We start from the raw sequence: 24,847 nt of genomic DNA, 5'->3' as shown, positions 1-24,847 counted from the left end.
TGTGCCGAGTACGCCCTAGTGCCCTTTACGCCTGCCGTCCCTGTACGGGCTACGCCAGGTCACCGGCCTGTCATGGCTCAGTCAGCCTCCCCGCACCTGTTTTCTCCCGGTTCACTCTCACTGTTCCCGCCACACTGTCATGAAAGAGCTGCATGCTGAACATTGAAGGTCATCGCCCTATTAAATGAGGGCCTCTGCTAAGGCAGCGGCTGCCCAGCAGACACAGCGAGGGGCAAGGGGCCGCTCATGTTACGATGGGCTCACTGGGAAACCTCAGTCACGGAGGTTCAAGGCTGCCGGCAGAGCTGTCGGTGTGAAGCCACCCTGTGACAGCCTGGCAATGGAGGCCAGCTGCACGTGGGGACTGTAGGGGGTCGTCACACAGTCCACCGGAGCAACCGCCAAGCCACCTGTGTAAAAAATCAATCACCCAGGCTTCCAGAACACAAGGATGCCAGCTGAACCCGCCACTTAAAAATGGGGCCTCTCCATTACGTAAGGGCCGCCTTTCCATTAGGTGGAAATAATGTCTTTGTACGCAATTTATGACGGAGCTTGTCGATATGCTGTCTCTTCCGAAGGCAGCCAGTTACAGGCTCATGTTTACCCCGGGGCCAGCAAGCATCAGCTCAGGGTGTTAGGGGTTGCACCACTCCTCCCAGTGTCCCTCGGGGCATGGGCCACGAGCTCATGCCAGTCACACAGATGACATGCTAAATGAGGCTCACACGGGACCAATGTACTTCTGAGAACCTGGATACAGCCCAACTTTGTTGAAATGAAACACTAATTTGCATTATTAGAACACACAGTTTGTAAAAGCATTCAGATGGTCCCCCTGCCATCCTCTCCAAAAGAGGACTGAAGGGGCGTTCCCTCTCCACCCCCTAAGTCCTCTGTTACCATATGAGCCTCAGACTTCCGGGGCACCACACGAGGCCTCAGTTTGGGAAAAGGAGACGCCACCTTGAGTGTGCGGAGCGTCCGATGGCCTGAGCACACTGAGAGCTGGACTCTCACTTTTATTCTATTTCAGACACTGCACAGCAGCTCCCAACTCAGTAAGATCGACTGAGGACGAGTACATTTAAACTAAGACGGTTTCTCATGAGAAATGAGAAACATGACAGCACTGTTTTGCTGGCTTCCTCGGGACCTCCTCAGGGTGGGCAGTGTGGGGGACACAGACTTCAGGCCTCGCTGCTGCCCTCAAGCTGATGACCCCCTCCTTGGGGAGATCACCCAGAGCTACCTGATCAGAAAAAGGTGTAGGAGGACATGTGGTGGGCCAGGCCCCAGCAATGGGAATAGAAGTGGTCTCTCCAGCAGAGATGGCGCTGGCACAACTGGGCATCCACACCCAAAAGAGTGAAGTGGGACCCTCACCTCACACCATAGACAAAAATTAATTCAAGATGATCAATGACTTGGGAGAGCTAAAGCTATAAAACTCAAAGAAGAAACCACAGAAGTGAATCTCAGGACCTTGGAAGTGGCAATGCATTTGGTATGACACCAAAACCCTAAACAACAAAAAAAAACAGATACATTGGACTTCGTCAAGATTTAAAGATGTCGTGCATCAAAGGACATTACCGAGAAAGTGAAGAGACAATCTGTAAAATGGGAGAAAATATTTGAAACAATATATCTGATAATGGCTTAGTATCCAGAATATATGAACTCCTATCGTCCAACAAGAAAAAGACAATTCAATTGAAAACATGGGCAAAGGACCCAGATAAATATTTCTCCACAGGAATGGCCAATACACACACGAAAATACGCTCAGCATCAGCAGTCAGGAGAGAGAAGCGCACCACAACTACAGGGCCGTGTCACTTCTTCCCTACGACGGCTACATCCAAGGAGAAGAAACAGACAGTACGAAGGGCTCGTGGGCCTGGGGCAACTGGGCGCTCACACGGGGGACGCCAACCAGGCAGCCACTTTGGGAACAGTCTGGCACTTCTTCAAAAGGTTAAACATAGAGTCATCAAGTGACCCAGCAATTCCATTCCCAGCAATTCCATTCCACGAATGAGATGAAAACACGTCTGCACAACCAGGAAGGCGATCGACTGATGAATGGGAGACCAGAACGTGGCCTGTCCGACAACGGACGCTCTTCAGTAGTGAAAAGGAACAGACAGCTGACACGGGCTACAGCACGGACGGGGCTGTCCTACCGGGCTGGGCGGCCACCACAGACCACACAGTGCATGATTGTGTGCACAGGAAAGGTCCGGGATTGGCCAAGCTACAGAGATACAAAGTAGATGAGCTGTTTCCAGGGGCTGGGCAGAGCTTGGAATGGGAGTGACTGCTAATGGGACACACTTCCTCGCCCGCCCACAGGTGTGGTAACAATATTCTGGGATCAGAAGCAGTGAGGGCTGCACAGCTCGGTGAATGTACTAAGAACGAATGACTGTACACTTTGTAAGGGCGAATTCTGTGGCATCTGAATGGTATCTCAATAAAGCTATTATATTTCTTTAAAAAACAATAACCAGTCAGGTGGTGCCCTATGTGCTGTCTGACTCCAATTATAATATAGTTGACCCATGAACAGCACAGGGTTCAGGGGCGCCGACACCAGCAATACAGTTAAAATTCATGCATAATTTTTGACTCCCCCAGAACTACTGTTGACCTCTAGCCTTACCCGTAACAGTCAATTGACACATATTTTCTATGTTATATGTATTATATACGGTATTAGTCTTGTAATACAATAAGCTAGAAAAAAGGAAATGTCATTAAGAAAATCATAAGGAAAATACATTTGCAGTGTTGATGGCAAAAAAAAAAAAAAAATCAACGTAAAAGTGGACCCACATAGTTCAAAGCAGTGTTACTCCAGGGTCAACCATACTTTCTCAATCTTGAGCACCTAGTACACACCTGTACGGGAGGAAACAGGTGGGCTGACATGTGACGACGACTGTACTAGGTGTGGTATAATCTCATTTCATTTCCGTTACAACCTTGTAAAGCAGGTAGCATCATGTTTCTATTACTTAGGAGGAAGCTTCCATGCAGAGGGATCACATAACTTGGCAAGACGATTACACGCGGCCAAGGCGACTCTGAGACGAAGCCCGTCATTACTGTGCCACGTGACGCGTGAAATGAAAAACAAGAAAACCTGTTCTAACTCCTGACTGCTGAAGGCTGACGTGAAACAAATACAAGAAAATAAAGTATTATGTGTGCAGTTTTTCACTCCACCCACGAAATTTGGTGGCCATAATAGCCCTTAGAGAATTATTAGGCTAACAGCTATGTATACTTGTTATGGGTGATACAGTTTGACATTTAAAATTTTTACACAAACTTTACTTTAAAAAAGTCCTTTGCACATAGCTATTACTTGACTTGTATTTTCTTTAAGATCTTGATCTAAATTAGGTAAAGCTAATTCACTTTCATTCCTAATCCATACAGTTTTATTCTGAATGTTGGCATGCCTTTACATATTTGATTTAAGAAGTCAGAGGGTGGTCACAGGGTGAGCACATTCACTAATCTATATGCCTGACTGTTCTGTCACCTGTGTCGCCCTCGTTCTGATTTCAGCTGAGAAAACAATAGGATGGCTACTGATGGCCAACATCCAGGCTCCTGGAGTCCATCACAGCTGTGGTCCTTGTCACTGTACCACATCTGCGGTACAATGGTGCCAAACCACCAGCCGTAGCATCTGGAGAGCGGGAATGGCCGAGGGCAGACTCGGGTGCCTTGCGTAGCGGTGCCAATGACCTGCTGAGCCATTTCCCCAAATCACCTCTCTTGGGTACACAGATAAATTCAACAAATGCACCTCACTTGTGTTACTCTTGTAGTAAAAAGGGATGCTGCGACTTTAGTATCTTTAGTATTTTCACAATCTGTAACTAGATTTTTCCCAGAATGCACCTCCCTCCTCTCTCTGCAAACCTGGGGGCTGCCCTTCATGCTTTCACACAAGAGGCTCAGTGCAGGTGACATCACCCCATCGATGATGGCTGCGGAGACGCTCCTGCCCCAAGGCAGCTGTGCATGGACATCCCGGGTGTCCAACTGTCGGACACTCATCCTTTCACCCAGTGACCCTGCCTATGAGCTACAACACACACTTCACAGACTGAAAAAACACCTTCAAATAACCAAAATTACTTCTGAGCTTATTAAAATATTCTCTTGAGGAAAAATAAAAGGCGAATCCAGTAGATGTCTGCTTGCACACATGTCCACCCGGTATGTGGTTAGGGTTCAGAAAGTGTTTCGTTTCACTGGTAAGTGAACAGGCCCATACGCATTCACTGTATCTCGCCGGAACTAAATGCCTGTTATTTGAACACAATCCACCTCACACACAAATGCAGAAAGTTTCTGCTACTGGGATATCTCAGTGTTTGGTCTTCCACAGCGGTGCCAGGGGAAGGACTCCAAGGTCACTGAAGAGGGGCTGCCTTCTTCCCAAAGCACGAGACAAGCTCCTTGGGGAGGGGTTTCTGACGGGGGGGGGGCGCGGGGGGAAGGACGCCACACTCTGGTCTCTGCCCGCACTCCTGAGTCAGCACCTCGGGGCACACAGTGCAGCCAGAGCCACGGGAGCAAGCCAGCCCTCTGCCGGGGGCCACCCTGGCTGTCCTCAGGCTGCACCCAGGCCCACCGCAGCTGCCTCCACGCTGAGGCAAACCCACTTCCCCCAGGACTGGATGCTGTTTGTGGAGCCTCAATTCCCATGTGAGTGATTTCTGCACAAGGTGACCTACAAGCTTACAGCCAGCCATGGGGACAGAAAGAGGCCGTGCCGTGCCCCAACACTGGCCTTTAAACACAGCCCGGGACAATCAGCTGCTCCTCACTAGCGCCGAAGTCATTTCTTTCACGTGGAGGCCAAACACGCAGGTGGCAGCACCAGGGAGACAACACTGAGAAAAGTGAGGCATGTGAGAGCTGGGGGGCAGTGTTCTACCGACACATGGCAAGTAACGAAGGCTCGAGCTCTCGAACACGGCCAACACCGTGCCTTGTGGAGTCACTTAAGGGGGACCCGAGTGGCCAGTCTGCCTGGGAAAAGCTACAGCATCACTGGCAAGTCCCCGAAGGACGGGACCTGGTGTGAATGTCCTTAAGGTACCTGCTGAACATGAATGTGGAGTCACTTCATGTTGTGACTGAGTCAGCATGTGAGATGCCACGAGCAGTGTGGGTGTTTTAGATAGTGTGGACTCCTCAAAGCGAAAGCCATACGCTCTATATAAACATTATGTGTGCAATGGGAAACTTCACTTTCACTCTTGCAAACTGCTGTGGATGTATTAACAAACGCGCACACAGACACATGCAGACACACGCCGTCTCCCTGGAAGGGCTTCTGCCCTGACCACTACGACATTCTCAGGTGATAAGCTACGTAACAGCTACTCTCCAGGTCAGCTTACCTTGAACAAATCTGCAACTATTCCGTAATCGGCCACTTGAAAAATCGGAGCTTCTGGGTCTTTGTTAATCGCCACAATTGTCTGTGAAATACAAACAGAGTTAGGGCTTTATCAAAAACAATAGGGAGCCACATGAGGAAATTCAAAAGCAACTGCATATGTGGAACAATTGCAAAGTGCCTGCACATACCCAGGGAAAGGCGCAGGCCCAGGGAAAGTCCAGAGAAGACATTAATCTCACAACTCTGATTGATCCTTGACACAGAGGCAGCTTACAACCATCAAGTCAACAAGAACAAAATCCAGAAATAAATCCTCACAGTATGGTCAAATGATTTTTGACAAGGGAGTCACGACCATTCAATGAGGAAAGGACAGCCTTTTCAGCAAATGGTATTTGCTGGCAAAACTGGACATCCACGTATAAAAAAAGAATGAAGTGGGACCCTCACCTCACACCATATACAAAAATTAATTCAAAGATTTAAATGTAAGACCTCAAACTATAAAACTCTTAGATGAAAACAGGGCAAAAGCCACATGACACAGATTTTGCCAACGACTTCTTAAACATGACATCAAGGTCCGGCAATAAAAGAAACAACAGACAAATTGAACTTCACGGAAATTAAAATTTTTTATGGACAAGACACTATCAAACGAGTAAAAGAGCAACTCAAACAATATTTGCAAATCATGTATATACTAAAGAATTAACAAACGGAATATATTTTTTAAAAACCTCCTAAGACTCGACAACAAAAAAACCAACCAACCAGACTTCAAATCGGGCAAACGACTCGAACGGCCACTTCTCCAAAGATCCAGGAATGGCCACAAACACATAAGACGCTCCGCATCACTAGTCATTAGGAAACGCAAGTGAAAACCACAGTGAGATGCCATCTCACGGCCACCGGGATGGCAGGTATCAGGGAAAAGTGTTGGTGAGGACGCCAAACAACTGGAACCCTGTGGCTGGCTGGTGGGACTATAAACCGGTGCAGCCGCTGAGAGCAGCACAGCGGTTCCGCAAAATGTTAATGACAGAATGACTATATGATCCAGCAATCCACTTCTGGGGAGACACACACAAGATCTGAAAGCTGGGTCTCGAAGACACACTTGCACAGCCACGTCACAGCGGCATTCTTCACAACAGCTAAGATATGGAAGCAGCCCACCCAAGAGTCCGTCAGCGGATGAGCGGATGAACGAGATGTGGTCTGCGGGGACAATGCAGTACCATTCAGCCTTATGGACCTGGAGGACGTGATGGACCTGGAGGACGTGATGCTCAGTGACATCGGCCAGTCACAAGACAGATGCTGAACGATGGTTCCACTTAACCCAGGTGCTCAAGAGTAGACAAAATCGTGGAGACAGGAGGCAGACTGGTGGCTGCCAGAGGGATGGGGAGTTAGTGTTTAACGGGCATAGAGTTTCAGTTTTATAAGATGAAGAGAGTTATAAGAGATGGTGATAGTTGTACATTATGAATATACTTAATACCACTGACAGCGTGTACACAATTTTCAATTATATGCTTAGAAATGGTTAAGATGGTAAGTTTTATGTTATATTTTGTGAGAAAAAAATTTTTTTTAACTCAGTGGAATATACAAAACAAGTTGAATTTTACTATGTAAATTATACTTCCGTAATCTGACTTAAACCAAACAGACAAAATATGATCAGAAAGTTTTACAGATCATCGAAAAATTTTAGATATACTGGATAAAATTAAGTAACATTTTATATTTGGTGTGCTTTGTTTGATAAGACAGTTAGAATTCTACTTTATCATGAGATATTTATTAGAGTTGATTCTAAGCTTACTTCCCTTATAAAATGATTAATATTTTCTATTTCCTATTAACATATAAATTTAAACTTGTGATTATAAATGTTAGATTTCAACATAAAAAAAGAAGTAACAAATCCGTATCCTGATTTATAGCATTTGCAGTTCAAACAATTTACCCTCTATATGCTGAATGCATTCCCTTTCGTATTTAAAATTTATTATCCAGGGTCTAATGTGAGAATGTAAAAGTTAAAGATCTAGTCAGCCTGTTAGTAAAGGAAAAACTTTTACATAATGACTTTTACATAATGACAAACAAAAAAGTTTGTCATTATGTATGCAGAAAATAAACGTAATAAAAAAATTACTACATCTCCTACAAAAACTACCAAAAGCTCCGGTCTCCAGAACATTTTTTTTACCGGGAAAGGTTATGACAACAGATTAGTAACAGATTCAGGAGAAATCGTCACTCAACCAGGTGCTGTGCTTGCCAATTATTCTTTTGTTAACAACAGATATATGTGTGCATCACATATAATTTGGTATTCCCAACAGACGGCTTCTAACCCCACTGCCATTAAAGTAAAAAATAGGGTTTGCACTCTAACGTGGTGTCATTTTTACAGATTGTACATTATAAAAATTCAGATTTCTAGAAGCAACATTAGGTTTCTAGCTGCCTATCACTCTATCTCATGAAAACAGCTGGAACACATTTTAAAAGTATTTTGATACCGTCTGACTTAAAATATAGGCCACCCGACATATGTGTGGTTCCCTAGAGGGGCCCTGAAGAGACCCTGACAAACGATGGGCATAACCTTCCAGGAAACCTGAGACGGGAGCAATGTAGCCCAGGGAACCACCCATCCAGGGGAACAGACCACAACATACACACTGAGAGACGTGTGCTCAGAGAACTGGAACCACGGTTTCCATCTGAGCCTCCAACCCAAAGTCGCAGGACAAACACTCTGAATCCAGGCACGGATGTGCATGGAGGTGTCTGCCTTCCAGGTACATGTAGCATGTTTCACAGCTACTACTAGCAGACTTATTTAATTAGCGACGAGTAATGATTTTCCTGGAGACCCCCTAAACATCTTACAGTTTAATCATCGGAAAGCTTTTTCATCTCACTATATGACAGTTACTTTAAAAAAAACAGCACACCACTGTGGGCAAGGAACCACTGAAGTGTTTCGGAAAAAAGACTTGAGCTGGGTACAGTTTTCCAGATTCCTCGAGAATATTCCTGAATCATGGACTGTAAATAACTACGATAAACCGTGCCTGCACTCTGGAGCTCTCCTCACGTCCCCATCAAGTCCTATCTTCTTCCCTATAGGGCTGGGAAGGCACAGCCTGTACTCAACCATATTAATGTGAATATCGTTCAAAAGGTGCTTTCATTCCACTGACTCATTTGACAGAACAAGCGGATGCCACATTCCTTTGACTACACTGCGGTGCTAATTAAAAGGGCAGCTTGTAGGCAATGCAACTATCAGATTTAAACCGACCAGTCTACAATCCCGCTGGAGAGCTTCACCAATATCACAACCACACAGCGCTGTGCTCCCACATGACACAGTGATGACAGGGGCTCCGTCTTTTTCATTTAAGCATTTCCCCCGTGTGCTCAGATATGTGCTGACCGGTGGACAAGTCATGGCTCCAGTTTATTCCTATGGCGTCTTCCCATAGGAATAACAGATTAAGGAGAAATCGGGCTCCTCCTTTCATCTGCTCCCTTTCTGCTTTGGCGTTTACCACCTAGTCCGTTTCTCCTGCGCTCAGCCCTGTTGGCTTGGCACGAGCATTTTCACCAGGATCGTCTCAGCGCACCGGACCTTTTATTTCAGAGAAGCAGAATGCTAGGTATGTCTGCACTGGACCGGCTGAAACTATTTTTTAAGGTTGCTGGTGTTGGAGTGGTATTTCTTCTTTAATGCAGCAGTAACCTTTTCCCTACTGGCACTGTTGTTCTCGGAACTCAGGAAAGAAACCTGCCATCCAACTGTGAAATCTAACTGGTTTGGGGCCAATTATTTGAGGTTACAAGGAGGTAGGTAGTGCATGCATTTTTTTCAAGTTAGAAGTTAAACCTGTTAAAAGTTTTATTACCTTTCCCATCAACTTTCCATCCAGATAAAAGCAGGGGTGTCAGAAACATCTCTGACTTCATGACACACTAAGTTCATAATTCAAACTGCACACTGTCATGCATAAATTAACGTGCCATATTCTGAAATATATGTTCACCGTCATTACACAGGACTTCCAGATACAGTCCAAGCAGCAAGTTAAAAGCAAGTATTGCCACTGTATACTGCATTTTTGAAAAACACTGAGATATTAAGCCAGTTCCACCCAAAACATGCCAGTCAGTAACAACCCAAGAAGACGTGTGAGGGTGGGAGGGACTGTTGGGGACCAGGGCAAAGCAGACAAGAGCCAGGGATCAGGACCTTGTACACTAGTTAGACGGCCAGAACCTCATCGAGCTGCTCTCACCCCACATTTTCTGCCCACAGATTGCCAGAGCGGAGGGATCTCAGAGAGCATCACCCAACACCTGCCTCGGCCTGACAAAGAACCCAGGTGCACATGGTACGTGACTCGGGACCAGGCCTCTGTCCACGGCAGGCCCTGCCTCTGTGACCAATGACCAATGCTACACGTCCAGACAGTGGACACACACACTTTTTTCAGCTCCCAGAACTGTGTGCACGTGAATGTTTCGACCACAGTAACTCTGCGGAGACGCACAGTGAGACCCAACATCTGACATCACAAGCTTTCCTCTCAGCACCGTCCTTACTGTGCAGTTTACCTTGCTGTCTTTCATCCCGGCTAAATGCTGGATGGCCCCAGATATTCCAACAGCAATGTAAAGTTCCTGAAATGAAAGAAACCGTATCATTAATATGGCTCGGTGTTATAATGCCCTCCAGAGTGTTTGCGATGAGCAATTCCAGGCTTAGGCACAAGGTCATTTAATCAAATAGATGCCAGAGGTACTACATGAATCCGGTCTCTCCCTCTGTGCACCACAGGTGGAGGCCGTGGTGTGATTGGGAGATGGACAGCGAACTGCTGACCATCAGTACGTGCCAACCACCATGCTGCGCACTTCCCAGCCACGGCGTCTCTTCGTCTCTCAGTCTCCGGTGAGGCAGCACCTCTCGTCTGTGTACACGCCCACCCACAAAACCCTTACGTGGTACCGTGACGTATAAACACAGACTCACACATATTCACGCATGTTTTCACTGAGCTGCTGGCCTTCTCCTACAAGGATGTTTGCCAGAATGGTCGTCAGGATATATTTACTGAACTTCCTATTTAGAAAAGCCAAAAATACAAATTCTTCTCAAGAGGTTCTAAACACACATATGCCCACACACAAACTGTCCCTCCATGAAAGATAAACCTTTGAGGACCCAGGCTCTCACTGTGTTTCCAGCACCCGACAGAGGCCCCCTGGGGTTTCTAGCAGATGCTGCCCATCTTGTCTGCACCTCTTTCCACCCCTCCCCCAACTACAAAGGGAACGAGGACCGACGGCTGCGCTCTGTCTGTGGACCTATGAATTTTCAAGTCTGCGTGTTTGAGAATGAAAACGCACGGAAAGCTGATGTCATAAATGAGCGTGGTGGCTCCACTCTGCCTAGCGGGGGCACCTGAAGCAGCTAACTGCGTTTCCCACACATTGCCTGCGCCGGCAGGCCCTGGCTGGGCAGGGAGTGCTCCTCCCAGTAACCAAACCATCACACGGACTACAAAGTGTCTCCTCAATGTGAACAACTCCATCTCATTACAGGGCAGAGCCTTCAAAGTCAACGGCAGTGGCCAGCATCCCGGTTTCTGGCACTGCTCCAAGTCCAAAATCAGACCATCTGCACTGGACCTGGGCAGACGGCCTATCCACCTGACGCTGTAATGTTCACAACACCCAAGTGTGAGCGCCCCTCTCAGTTTCCTCAAGTGTCAACAGAAGCGGGATAGCCCCATCTCTAGAGCTTTATACAGAGGCCCCCCAGGACTCCCAAAAGTACAGCCAGAGCCAGGATCCACGAGGACAGGCAATCCCTATATCCAACACACAACGGACCACCCCGGGCCTTATCTCCACAGCCACAGAGTGTCCAACTGCTTCTGGAGCAGCAAGACACCACTGGGTGCCCTGGAAGAGGAAACAACCCGGTCCCCAAGGTGAAAAGGAGCTGGGCTGCTTTTCTCCACACTTATCATCAAAAGCCCTAAGATACGTCAGAGCAATGTGGCCAGAAGTGACTATGTCTTAGGGTTGCGGGGTGCACGGTAGGAAGTGAGTGGTGTCACCTATGGCACACACACAGCTGGACGGTGCCACAAGGCCCTGTCACTGTACTGTCTCGTCAGACAAGGGCATTCACATGAGTGATAAACAAGCTTCGTTTCTTTGAAAAAGCACCATTATTTTCTATTAAAGACTTGCAGGTAATGGCAATTGTTAATTTGAATACCATTTCAGTTGATTCTGAGCAGCATTTCTTTCATAAAAGGACATTCATTAAATCGTTCATCCAAACAGACTTACGAAACCTCATATTCCGGAAAACCAGGCCAACAAGTTCTAATGTAAAGATCTGTAATGCGAGTTACTGAGACAGACAGACAGGGTTACTTTTTAGCATATTCTCAAAGCAAGCCCTGGAAAGGATCAATCGTTCTGTAACAAGTCCTGCTCACACACGTCTACATTAAAATTCAACAAGCCTTAAAAGCCTCTCATCTGCATCGGAGAATGCTCATAAAAACTGTTGATTCACTCTGGCAGCAAACATCTACAGAAATACAATATTAATGAAATTCACTCTAAACCCCCAGAGAAATGGAACCATTGACTTTAACCACAATGTCGCCGAGGAAATAACAGATTCTGGGCCAAAGCACAGCAAGACAGGTGGCTCCGGGACTGGTGTAAACAGTGCAAACAGGAGTGCACGCCCAGCAAGCCCTTCCTTACTGTTTGGCGAACGCAGCTCTGACTAAACACAGAGCATTGCAACAGCAGCCGAGGGTGAGACCTGGACTCCAGCTGCTTTCTGAGATCTGACAGCTCTCAGGCAGGAATCGGGGATTTCTCCCTCTTTTTAAAGAACAGGCAGTTAGGCTAATAGTTAGGATGCTTCCTTGCAGTTCCGACAGCATTTCTGCACTTCTGTAAGAACAATCAGTGTGCAAAACTGCCCAGGTGCGAAGGGTCGGAGCACCCCAGACCCTGCTGCACTCCAGAACAAGGCGAGCCCTGCCCTGAGGCAGCGTCCTCCACTCAGACAGTGAGGAGATACTGGAGAGAGGCCTCTGGAGGGGACAAAAGCAGGAGGGATGAAACAAAGAAGGGGCCCAGCATGCACAGAGGAAAGGATGGGCCATCCTGCAGGCAAAACCCGAGCAGCCTGCGAAAGGGCGGGGCCCAGAGGCCTGCTAGACGAGGCCACCTACTCAGCTGCGGGCTGCTGGGAACTGGGGAAGCCAGCGGCGGTAAGAGGACTGAGGTTATTCTGAAATACAGAAAAGAGCTGCAATCCCTCTTCTTTTGCTGAAACCCGAGGAAGATTGCAGCGGCGAACGGACTCGTCCAGAGAATGAGGGCTGAGGTGGAAGCTGCGGGCGCCGGGGTCACACCGCCTGGGTTTAAATCCAACTCAGCCGCCCGACAGGCAGCTCTGTAAGCTCTCGGCGGCTCCGGGGATGTCAGATCCCTACATCCATGCTCACGGGCCTCGGTCCTTGGTTAGGGTGGACTCTGCTTTCCCAGGACCCCGGCACCACCACTCGTGACTTAGGTTTGCTCAAACACTGACTCTCTCGACCGTCGGGTGTCCAGGTGGGCTCCTTGGGAGGTCTCAGAGCTGCCATGTACCGCTGAGCAGGCTGTGCACTGAACGAGTCTGGAGGGCAGCGTCATTCACCTAACAGTCATTACAGATCTGTATTTTCATTACTACAATTTCCCAACAGATGGCAGTCAAGTCACCTGAGAAAGGGGCACTTTTCCTACTCACACAGGAGAGCGTAAGGCCAGGCAGGAGTGCAGGGCCCCCGCGGTGGGACACTGTCATTTTCTGAGTATGACATGACAGGAGAGTTTGAAAGGCACGGGCTAACTGTGATTTTACGGTTGCTGACACTATTGCTGGACCTGACAGGTACTCTAATTCTTTGTCCTGTGTCCTCAGGAAGCTAATGGTCTTACAGCACAGGTTACACCTGTGATCCAGTGCAGGGGACACTCACGTGTGACAGCCCCTGCCACTGAACAGCGTGAGGGTCTGCAGGGGCAGGAGGCAGATAAGGGACGACGTCATCTCTACCCTCTGCCAAACAGGAGCCCACGTGTGCGACCTGTCCCGTCTGCTCCTGCTCCCTTGGTCCTTCGGACTAAGCACACTTTGAAAAGTAGGTTTTCTTGGTCCCGCCTTACGACAACCCTGCATGTCTGAGGAACAGAAAGGTGACTGGAATGAAATCTTAATCCTCGGACAGAAATCTAACCGACCGACCTGTGAAACCAACATGGCCACCGCTCTCCTGGATCACGTATTGGGAAAGCTTCTTCTCACTGATACCTCCGTTTTGTTTGTGCATTTCCTGTGCTATACGGTGAGAATGCCTGCTGCCCAACTTCCTTCCTACACAATGCTGGCTGGCTGAGGACATTGGGGTGAATTTCCTTATAAGATTCCAAAACGATCTTCGTACAGGGATATATCACAGATACGGGTACCAAGACCTATCAAACTGGTCAGGTAAAAAACATAGCAAGTTAAAATTACATGAGTATATGCCTTTTTCCTGCAGTAGGGACAGAATTCCGCCTGCAGAAAGTTCAGACCTGCTTCACTGTAAACAAAGTAGAAAGGAGAAATCTGCACATTTACTGTTTGTTTCCATGAAATGTGAACATGAGCAGATCGGGTATATCTGGAGCTTTCGGAGCAGAACAGCCAGGCCAATATTGCTTCATCTCTTTAAAAACAGGTTTAAAATTGCTTTGCTACCAATAGTCTCCCTTTCTAGATACAGTTGGGGAAGGAACATAGGAAACTACATTTCATAAAAGGTAAAAGTTTAAAAAGACATCACGTAAGCATTTCCAACTCGAATTCAGAGATCTAACGTTACCTTCTCAAAACACGACCCGTCACCACCTCAGACGGGACCAGTTCTACGGAACGGCAACTCTCTCAATGGTCTTCACTTATACAGCATCTGTTACACACACACACACCCCGGCAAACGCCAGCTTAGGCCCTACATGAAATTTATCACAGCAAACGAGTGTCTTTCTGAGAAGCCGATTAACCAAACTACATTTGCTACTTTCTACAAGGCTCCTGTGCATCAATCCTGCTATATTTAGTCCTGCTGCTCATTGAAAAGGCCAAATATTTCTTTTGTTTGCCAAAATGTGTTTGAGTCTCTCTTTTTGGAAGAGGTCCCAAATGCAGAGTGCAGTGATCTGTGGCTCTTCTCTCCAACAGCTTCCTGCCTGCATCACGAAATGCTCAGGCAGGACTATCCTGAATGGACTTGACCCACACCCTCAGTCTGAAGTGGCAAGTATGTTCCACCCAGCAGACAACGCTCCTCTACTTGGGTAGCTCTGGTTTTATCAGGATCCAAGACAGCACCAATCATCGCAGTTGCAGGAACGGTCTGCTATGCCAACAACCATGCAGTACTTAACACACAGTCTCAGTGTCTCAGCTTTGACCATGACTCTGAGGAGTGGAAACTGTTCCCAATTTACAGAAGAGAACGCACCAGCTGAGGCAGGCGTGGTGCATGATCCCAGGTTACACACACCCAATAAAAGGCAGGCTTCTTAACCCGACTCTTCTGGACTTCGATCCAGTACCTCTTCTACTATTCCACAACAGCTCTGTGTGGTGGCAGTGCTGGGAACAAGCTTTCCCTGAAGTCACAAGTCGATTAAAAGTGCAGTGAATGTATTTATCTTAGAGAGGAAGAAATCACTACAACAAGGTGAGGTGAGGTGACGGCGAGCTCGCGTCTATGCATAAGCAGCACCATGACTTCGGCAGACGCTAGCTGCTCCCCGAGCATCAGTGTCACAGCACCGGCAGCTCCATTAGTGCAGCTCCTCGCCAGGAACAGGGGCACAGGCTGCGCCCTGCAGGTGTCTCTCTCACCGACCTTCCAGTGACGCGCACGTCACCCTTCCACAGGCCCTCCACACACGCACTAGCCACAAAGCCGCAGAGGAAACTGACTCACAAGACGTAAGACTCGGAAACAGTTTCTCGTTTGTGGTTGCGATGCTTAACTAATGTGCCTGCACTGAAAACTAGCTGAGACCTCTAGATAACAAACTCTGGCTTCCAGCAGTCAGTGTCTGGTTCCAAATAACCGCTAAGGGGAAAGGTCTAAAAGCAAAGGCAGAAAACTCATGTGGAAGAAACAGCAGCAGCCCTCATCTGCCTCTGGAGGGTCCTCATGGGAACAGACATCCATTCGAAGCTCAGTGGATGGGCGTGTTGTTCCTTGGACACAGAAAGTTTGGGGTCAAAGGTTATGCGAAATCCTATGTTCATCCTTAGACATGAGTTTCTCCATATGCTTCCCTCCTGGCTCACTGTCTGTCCCAGGAGAAGGCACTAAGTGACTGTCTTCCTCAAGAGTGGCCCAGAGCAGATGGCAATGTGTTACCACCAGCATACGTTTCGTCGTGTACTTACTTCACTGGTTTTGTTCAGAAGGTAATGTAAGAACCCAGCTGCTCAAATTGAGTTAAAAAGATGGTTTTTTAAAAAACAAGGATGGTGGCTCAGGCGGTTGGAGCTCCGTGCACATAATGCTGAAGGCTGCCGGTTCGATTCCCACATGGGCCAGTGCCAGATGGCTCCACTAGTTGGAGCGCAGGCTTTCAACCACAAGTTGCCGGTTCAACTCCTCGACTCCCACAAGGGACAGTGGGCTATGCCCCCTGCAACTAAGATTGAACATGGCACCTTGAGCTGAGCTGCTGCTGAGCTCCCGGATGGCTCAGTGGGTTGGAGCAAGTCCTCTCAACCACAAGATTGCCAGTTTGACTCCCACAAGGGCTGCGCCCCCTGCAACTAACAACGGCCACTGGACCTGGAGCTGAACTGCGCCCTCCACAACTAAGATTGAAAGGACAACAACTTGACTTGGAAAAAGTCCTGGAAGTACACACTGTTCCCCAATAAACTCCTGTTCCCCTTCCTCAATAAAAATCTTAAAAAAAAAAAAAAAGACATTAACTGTATTGTGACTTGCAATTCAAAAGTTTAAATGTAAGCCAGCAAAGGTGAAATTTCAGCTTTTGACCTTTTAGTACTGTTTTTTTGATGATAGGCTTTGATTACATAGGATGCATAGGACCTGCGATAAGGTTTTCATAAGAGAATATTTTTGACAGTAAAATTTTTAATATTTAACTACTTGCAATTTTATCAGTGACAAAAACCAAGGCCCCAGGAATAGGTGCCACTAGAACATGACTTCCAAGCTGCCTCTTTCCCAAAATTACAAAGAAGACTTAGGCCCCTGCTTATGCACAGCCTTTCTGGATGTGTAGTCTGAAATCACTGTGATAACGTCTAAGCCAAGCAGCTCATGAAAGCTACAGAGTAACCGGAGGAAAGAGCTTGGAGGCTCCTCAAAGAGTTAAGCATAGAGTCACGGTGTGACCCAGCAATGCCACTCCTAGGTGCAGCCCTGGAAGAACTGGAAATGGGGACTCAAACAGATACTTGTATGTGAATACTCACACCAGCATCACTCACAGTGGTCAAAAGGAGAAAAGAAAACCACCAAGTGTCTGTCCACAGTTACATGGATAAACAAAATGCTTAGGGAATAGTAATGGGACATTTTTCAGCCATAGAAAGGAAGTTCTTACACGTGCTACAACACGGATGAAATCTGAAAACATGCTGACTTGAAATAAGACAGTCACAGATATTGTATACAATATTGTATGATTCCACTTGTACGAAACACCTAGCCTACGCAGAATCACAGACACAGAAAGTAGATCAGGGACAACCAGGGGCTGGGCTGGGAGGGATGGGGCGCGAGTGCCTGATGGGTCTGGATTTTCTGTTTGAGGTGATGAAGAATTTGGGGTGTAGATGGCGGTGATGGCTGCACAACAATGTGAATGTTATTAATACCACCAAATAGTACACTTAAAAATGGTTAAAATGGCAAATTTTGTTAGATGTTACCCCAATAAAAAAACGTTATTAGCCAGTTATCACCGACACAAACCTTCACACAATTCTCCATCTTCAAAAAAACTTAATTCTAGAATCCAGGTCCAGGATTTGTGGGAATTCTCTGTAGTCTCTTTGCAATTTTTCTGTAAATCTAAAACTGTTCTAACATATAAAGTTAATGTCAACTGTAATTGAAACATAAAAAACATTTTAAAATAAAGTTTATGAAAAAATAAGAAAGCCAAACAAAGTTGTGAAGTTCAGCCCAAGCTACAGAGCGACCCCTTGAAGCACCTTGTAAAGTGACAAGAATGCACACAAAGTTATAAAAATGTTCTTTTGTGCAAGAAGCTAGCACTCGTGTCTTGGCCCCTAGAGTGAGCAAACGGAAGGAATTCCACACACTGAGCCAGCACCTCTCCAGTGACAGACCTCTTCTTCTGTGCAAGGTCTTGTTGGCGGCCATTCCTGTGCATGTTTAGCACGTCTGAAGCTATGAGAAAGTAAGCTAGCTTTTTAAATAAAAGAACCAAAAATACAGTTAAAGAATGCAAATTTAAAATACTTTCATTCAGGTGACCACACCAGGATAGCTAAACCAAGATTTTCTACCTGCCCTTATTGATTTTCATGCCTGCTGTTAGACTATCTATAACACAGACATGTCAATACATCACTTCAGTGGCATGCTTGTAAAGTCACAATATATATTAAAAGAATTGAACAGTCTTACAATTTTAACTTTAAAGCTTAAATTTTGTAACTTTATATATAAAAAATGGTAATGTATGTAGGAAAAATTTCACCGATGGAGTCCTCTGGACTACACTCAATTTAGATCTCTGAAATAAATGTTTACAGAAATCAGTCTGATAAAAATTAGCCAAGAAAATGAATCAAAGATCAAATCAGAACTCAAAGATCCAATTAAAACTAATTTTTAGCAAATCAGTGCTTAACGACTGCACGACCAATTGAGATATCCAAATCCCTGTTTATAAACCATGTAACTTCCCTCTGTCATTTCAGGCTTCGCTGGGGGCTGTGAGCAGGCAGGCCGTGTAATTATCCTTAAGAAGCACATTTAGGCTGTTTTCTGGACTGCAGGTCTGCACAGCGCCTCTCTCTGTCCTCTTGGGAATAGAACATCAGCTGCTTTCAGCTAAATGCACTCACACATGAATATTTCAGGACAGTTTACTGCTTCCATCCCGAGCCCAGAGGAATAAAGCATCAATTTGGGAACACAGTTCTCTGGGAGTTAAAAGCCAAGCTGTGTAATGCAGTACAAGAGTGGTTGTCAACCTACAGCTTCTTAGTGAGTCAGAAAAGCAGTCCATAAATCCAGTCCCAGCTCTATACAAAAACCCGGAAAGTCTGTTCCCACACAGACGTTCTGGCTTCAGTGAGTTATCAAAAGAAAACCCCAGAAACACAACTTCTTGTCTTGGTAAATTCTCCCCAAACTGCTTCTTCATCTAATAAACTATTCACTTACTCTCAATTATAAATGGACCACTAACCTGTTAGTAAAATACCAAAATATAGACAAAGTAATCTACTTCCACGAAGAAGATGTAGTAAATGTAAAAACACGTTTTCTGGGCAACAGGTAACAGATTCCTTAGTGACCGCAATACGCTTATTATATGTGTATGTGATTTGGAAGGTAACATTGTCAACAGAGCTTCCAAAAGGCAATCTGGAAGAACATATAAGCAGTGAACTACCACAAGCCAAGGCCAAATATCAATTAATGGGCTAACAAAATCCAGTAAGACAATCAGACATCAGTTACGGAAATAAGAACTCAACAATATCTGTTCATGATTCCTGAAGAAAAACATCCCTTAGCAAACAAGGATTTGTGAAAGTAACTGTCAAAACAGCTAACACGACAGCAATTCAACTCTATGCTGGGCACGGCTTTAAGTGTGTTACATATGCTAACTCATTACATCTCTACAAATACCAGATGAAGTAGAGACCATTATTATCACCATTACACAGCTGAGAAAACTGTGGTACAAAGGAGGTAAGTGACCTGTCCCAGATCACACAGTTAAGCAGGTGGTAACACTGAGGGCTGAACTCAGGCAACCTGGCTAGAAAGTCTGAATTCTTATCCATTTTTTACCAGTCACTATACACAGACTATTGTAGGGAATTTCTTTAATCTGATATAGGATACCTACCAAAAACAGACAGCAAACATCGTATCTAGTGGAGAAACATGACAAGGATTTCCTTGAAAATAGGGAGAAGGATGTTTATCTATTTAACAATTACCAGGAGCTACAGCTGACACAGTAAGAAAATTAAAATTACATTTTTCCAGAAGACATGACCGTGTGTGTACAACACCCAAGAAAAATTAGTAAGAGCAATACATAAATATCTATTGGATTCCTATTCATCTATATACTTTATAGAGAAATTATACAACCATCTAAATAAATGGAGAAGTAACACTGTGGTCATAGAGAACTATGTATTACAAAGATGTCTACTCTCCCCAAATTAATCTGCACACCCAACGTTCTGCACTTGAAGAATTTTTGCTATCTGAATATTTATTACAAATTGTACTTTAACCCAGAAGTCACTACCAAATACAAAAGACTATAATGAATTTGCAAGAGTGCACATTTAAGGTGTTCATGAATTCGAGAGACTGTCCTATCCACTTAGCAGCTGGACCTCAGCTGTTTGCCTGACAGGATGACATGTCCACATTGTACGACCGCAAGTATGCACAGAAAGAGAGCCATATTGAGGGTTTTAAAAACTTCCTTCCTTAATTTAAGGCTCTGGACAAGCACTCCCAGAATGGATTTCTGGAGGCCCCGGAGCCAGGAAGAGAAAACTGCCTGTCAACTCTGGGGACCAGGGTGTGAGCCCCTTCACCAGTTCCCCCCAACACATCCCGACTCACCGGTGAACAGCAGCACGGCTCCCACACTCACCACCAAACCGCACCCGCGCAAGTCTTCCATCAGTAAATTACCGTTTTTAAAGGGCCTTAGTTACTGTGGCAGAATTATTTGCACTCTTCATGTATCTCCTAGCAAATTTTCTCGTTGTTCATTCACACTGAAGGTTTAAAGCACTAAGAAGAAGTATCCGATACTGCCCGGTATCACTGCATGCTGTCTGGAAGTGTGCAATACCTAAGTAACTAGTGCTTTAAATACCTTCTGTTATGCAGAAAATCTTACGTAGGTTTTTATCCAACTGTGGAGCTTGACCAACTAATTCTAAACCTGCAGAGAAGGGCAGAGAGCCAAGCCCAACCAGGTAACTTCATTATAAAGCTTTACATGTAGTACAGTGATACACAATTGACCAATAGGACAGAAAAAAAGAGCCCAGAGGCAGACTTGTGTGTATGTAAACTCGGTATGTAAGAGTTGACACTGTAGATCAGTGGGGAGAAATGGAATGTGTATTAAATGATTACCCATCTGAGAAAAAAAATGAACACCTACTTAACACTAAACATGACAATCAAATCAAGTAGATTATAAACCAAAATGGGAAAACCAAAACTTTACAAGTGAATATTGTTAGGTCCGTCTTAGCAGAGATTCCTTAAACTAGACACAAAAAGTATATACAAAAAGAAAAAAAAAATTTGACTACATTAAAATTAAAAGTTTCTACTTATTAAGATATCATTACAGAAATGGCAGACAGCTGTAACCTGTGAAAACTTGTAATATAATACACACAACCAATAAAAGATTAGTATCCACAATATGTAAAAGAACTTCCAAGAATTGATAAGAGAAAGACAAACAGTTCAATAGCAAAATTGGAAAAAATATATATGTAAACAGGAAATTCAGAGAGGGAAACTCCATGAATGCACATGTAGCTTATGAAAACATACCTCACTAGTAAGCAGGAAAAAGGAAAAAGTGAGATTTTATGTCCATCAGACTATCAAAATCTTTTTAAAAATTGTGGTAAAATACACATTACATAAAATTTACCAGTTACTCCTTGTTAGGTGTAGTTCTATGGCATTTCCTCTTCCCCTTGTTGTACAACCATCACCATTATCTATCTCCAGAAATGCAAAACTGGAAAAAACTAAAAACACCCAAGTTCGGAGAGGATAGGAGAACAGGTAACTTTTTTTTTTTTTTTTTAACAGGTAACTTTTATTATAAACTGTTGGTAAGTATAACTAACACCTCTGGAAAACAACTGGTCAATTTCTGGTACAGCTACACATTATCCTATAACTAAGCAAGGTCACTCTCAGTCATACTTCTCTAGGGAACCACTGACACACAAGGAGATGTAAGAATCTTTATAGCAACATTATTTGTAATAGCAGAAATTAAATACTACCTAAACAGACGTCCACTAACAGGAAAATGGGTGACGTGAGTATTTATATAACATCAATGAAACAAAAATGAAAAAAAATGCTACTTGCATTAAAATGGATGAATCTCACAACCGTAAGATCGACTAAAAAAAGGATAAAGAATGCATAGAGTCAACAAAATGGGTATAGAGGGAACGTACATCAACAAAATAAAGGCCATATATGACCAGTCCACAGTTGACATCACACTCATACTGAAAGCTTTTCCTCTAAGATCAGAACAAGACAAGGATACACACTCTCACCACTTTTATGAAACAGCATGGAAGTCCTAAACAGAGCAATCACACAAGAAATACGGGGGGGGGGGGGGGAAGCATATGAATTGGAAAGAAAAAAATAAAACGGTCTCTATTTGCCGATGACATATTATATATAGAAAACCGGAAAGACTCCACCAAAAAACTATTAGATCTAATAACTGAATTCAGTAAATTTGCAGGATACAAAATCAATATACAGAAATCTGCTGCATTTCTATACACTAACAATGAACTATCAGAACAATCCAATTTATTATTGCTTCAAAAGAATAAAATACCTAGGAGTGAGTTTAACCAGAGGTGAAAGACCTGTACTTTGAAAACTGAAAGATGAAAGAAATTGAAGAAGACAAATAAATGGAAAGATACTCTGTGCTCATGGATAGGAAGAATCAATAGTTTAAATGTCCACACTACCCAAAGCAATCTACAGATTCCATGGAATCCCTATCAAAATTTCAATGTCGTTTTTCACAGAAATAGAACAAACAATCCTAATATTTGTACTGAACCACAAAACACCCCAAAGAACCAAAGCAATCTAAACAAAAAACAAAGTTAGAAGTATCATACTCCCTAATTTCAAATGGTATTACAAAGGTGTATTAATGAAAACAGCATGGTACTGTCATAAAAATAGACACATAGATCAATGGAAAAGAACAAAGAGCCCAGAAAAAAATCCACCCAGAATGGTCAATTAATTTACGATACAGGAACCAAGGTTATACGGTGGGGTAAAAGACAGTGTCTTCGATAAATGGTGTTGGGAAAACTGGACCACTGCATGCAAAAGAATGAAACTTGACCACTATCTTACACCACACAAAAATTCACTCAAAATGGATTAAAGACTTGAATCTAAGACCTGAAACCGTTAAGATCCCTAGAAAACAACATAGGCGATCGTTAAGCTCATTGACATCAGTCTTGGTGGTGAGTTTTGGATTTAACACCAAAACCAACAGCAACAAAAGTGAAAATGAACAAGTGGAACTACATCAAAGTACATGGAGCCCCACAGCACACCTACTACATAAGGCCACTCTGCTAAGACCGGAAGACGGAGCAGCCCTACCGAATATATCGAAACAAACACAGGGAGGCCGCCAAAATGGGGAGACAGAGAAACATATCCCAAGTAAAAGAACAGAACAAAGCTCCAGAAAAGAAACTAAGCGAAATGGAGACAAGCAATCTATCAGGCACAGAGTTCCGAACACTGGTTATAAGGATGCTCAATGACCTCAGGGAGAACTTCAACAGAGAAACAGGAAGCATAAAAATGGAGGTGGAAAATAGGAAAAAGAACCAGTCAGAAATAAAGGAGACAATAACAGAAATGAAGACTATATTACAGGGAATCAACAGTAGATTAGATGAAGCGGAGGATCCAACCAGCGATGCAGAAGATAAGGTAGCAGAAAACACCCAACCAGAACAAAAAGAAAAAAGGATCCAAAAAATTGAGGAGAGTTTAAGGGGCCTCTGGGACAATATCAAGGGTACCAACATTTTTTTTTTATAGGAGTAACAGAAAGAGGACAGAGAGCAAGGAATTGAAAACCTATTTGAAGAAATGACAGAAAACTACCCTGACCTGGTGAAGGAAATAGACATACAAGCCCAGGAAGTGCACAGAGTCCCAAACAAAATAAACCCAAAGAGGCCCACACCAAGACACATCATAACTAAAATGATAAAGGTTAAATACAGAGAGGGAATCTTAAAAGCAGCAAGATAAGAGCAGTTAGTTACCTACAAGGGAGCCCCATATGACTGTCAGCTGATTTTCCAACAGACACTTTGCAGGTCACAAGGGAGTAGCAGGGAATATTCCAAGTGATGAAAGGCAACGACATACAACCAAGATTGCTCTACCCAGCAAGGCTGTCATTTAGAATTGAAGGACAGATAAGGAGCCTCCCTGACAAGAAAAAGCTGAAGGAGTTCATCACCACTAAATGAGTATTACAAGAACTCTTAGAGGGACTTCTTTAAGATGGGAGAGGGGTTAAGGATGGGTGACAGGGGAAGGGATGAAGAAGAACAAATTGGGTGTTATACACTAGTCATGGGGATGTACGGTATAGCATAAGGAATATAGTCAATAATATTTAATAACTAGGTATGGTGCCAGATAGGTACTAGATCTATCAGGGTGCTAGATGGGAAAGGGGTTGGGGGTAGGGTGAAAAAGGTGATGGGATTAATACAAATTGGTAGTTACATATCAGTCATGGGAATGTAAAGTACAGGGAATATAATCAATAATATGGTCATAACAATGTTCAGTGCCAGGTAGTAATAGGGGATCACTTCCTAAATTATATAAATGTCTAACCACTACGCTTTACACTTGAAACTAATATAAAATAATACTGAATGTCAACTCTAATTGAAAAATTTAAAGAGGGGAGAAAAGATTCATAATATTGTGATAGCGTGGTACAGTGTCAGATGGTCGCTAGACTTACGGTGAGCACTTCTTTGGCATAGGGAATAAAATGTGGTGATAACACTGTATAGTGCTAGGTGGGTACTGCTGAGTAAGTATGCTGTACAGCTGAAACTAATATAATATTGTATGTTAGCTGTAATTTAATAAAAATATCTTTAAATTTTTTTTATGAATTCCTAGCTAGACTGATGAAGAGACGGGAGGAAAAAAAAAAAAGACA

General features: G+C 44.4%; 1 protein-coding gene across 1 annotated transcript in view; it reads right to left on the bottom strand.

Annotated features, from left to right (window-relative positions):
• Positions 1–24,847, bottom strand: part of ETFA (electron transfer flavoprotein subunit alpha) — a 52,725-nt gene that overhangs the window by 569 nt on the left and 27,309 nt on the right. The window contains exons 10-11 of the mRNA XM_033099944.1: positions 10,082–10,147; positions 5,436–5,516 (exon numbers count right to left, since the gene is read on the bottom strand). Of these exons, the coding sequence (XP_032955835.1) occupies positions 5,436–5,516; positions 10,082–10,147 (147 nt within the window). The remainder of the gene's footprint in view (positions 1–5,435; positions 5,517–10,081; positions 10,148–24,847) is intronic.

Source organism: Rhinolophus ferrumequinum, chromosome 28 (genome assembly GCF_004115265.2).
Source record: "Rhinolophus ferrumequinum isolate MPI-CBG mRhiFer1 chromosome 28, mRhiFer1_v1.p, whole genome shotgun sequence".
Lineage (NCBI taxonomy): Eukaryota > Metazoa > Chordata > Mammalia > Chiroptera > Rhinolophidae > Rhinolophus > Rhinolophus ferrumequinum.
The sequence above is the reverse complement of the archived record's forward strand: the minus strand, read 5'-3'. Positions and strand labels throughout refer to the sequence as shown.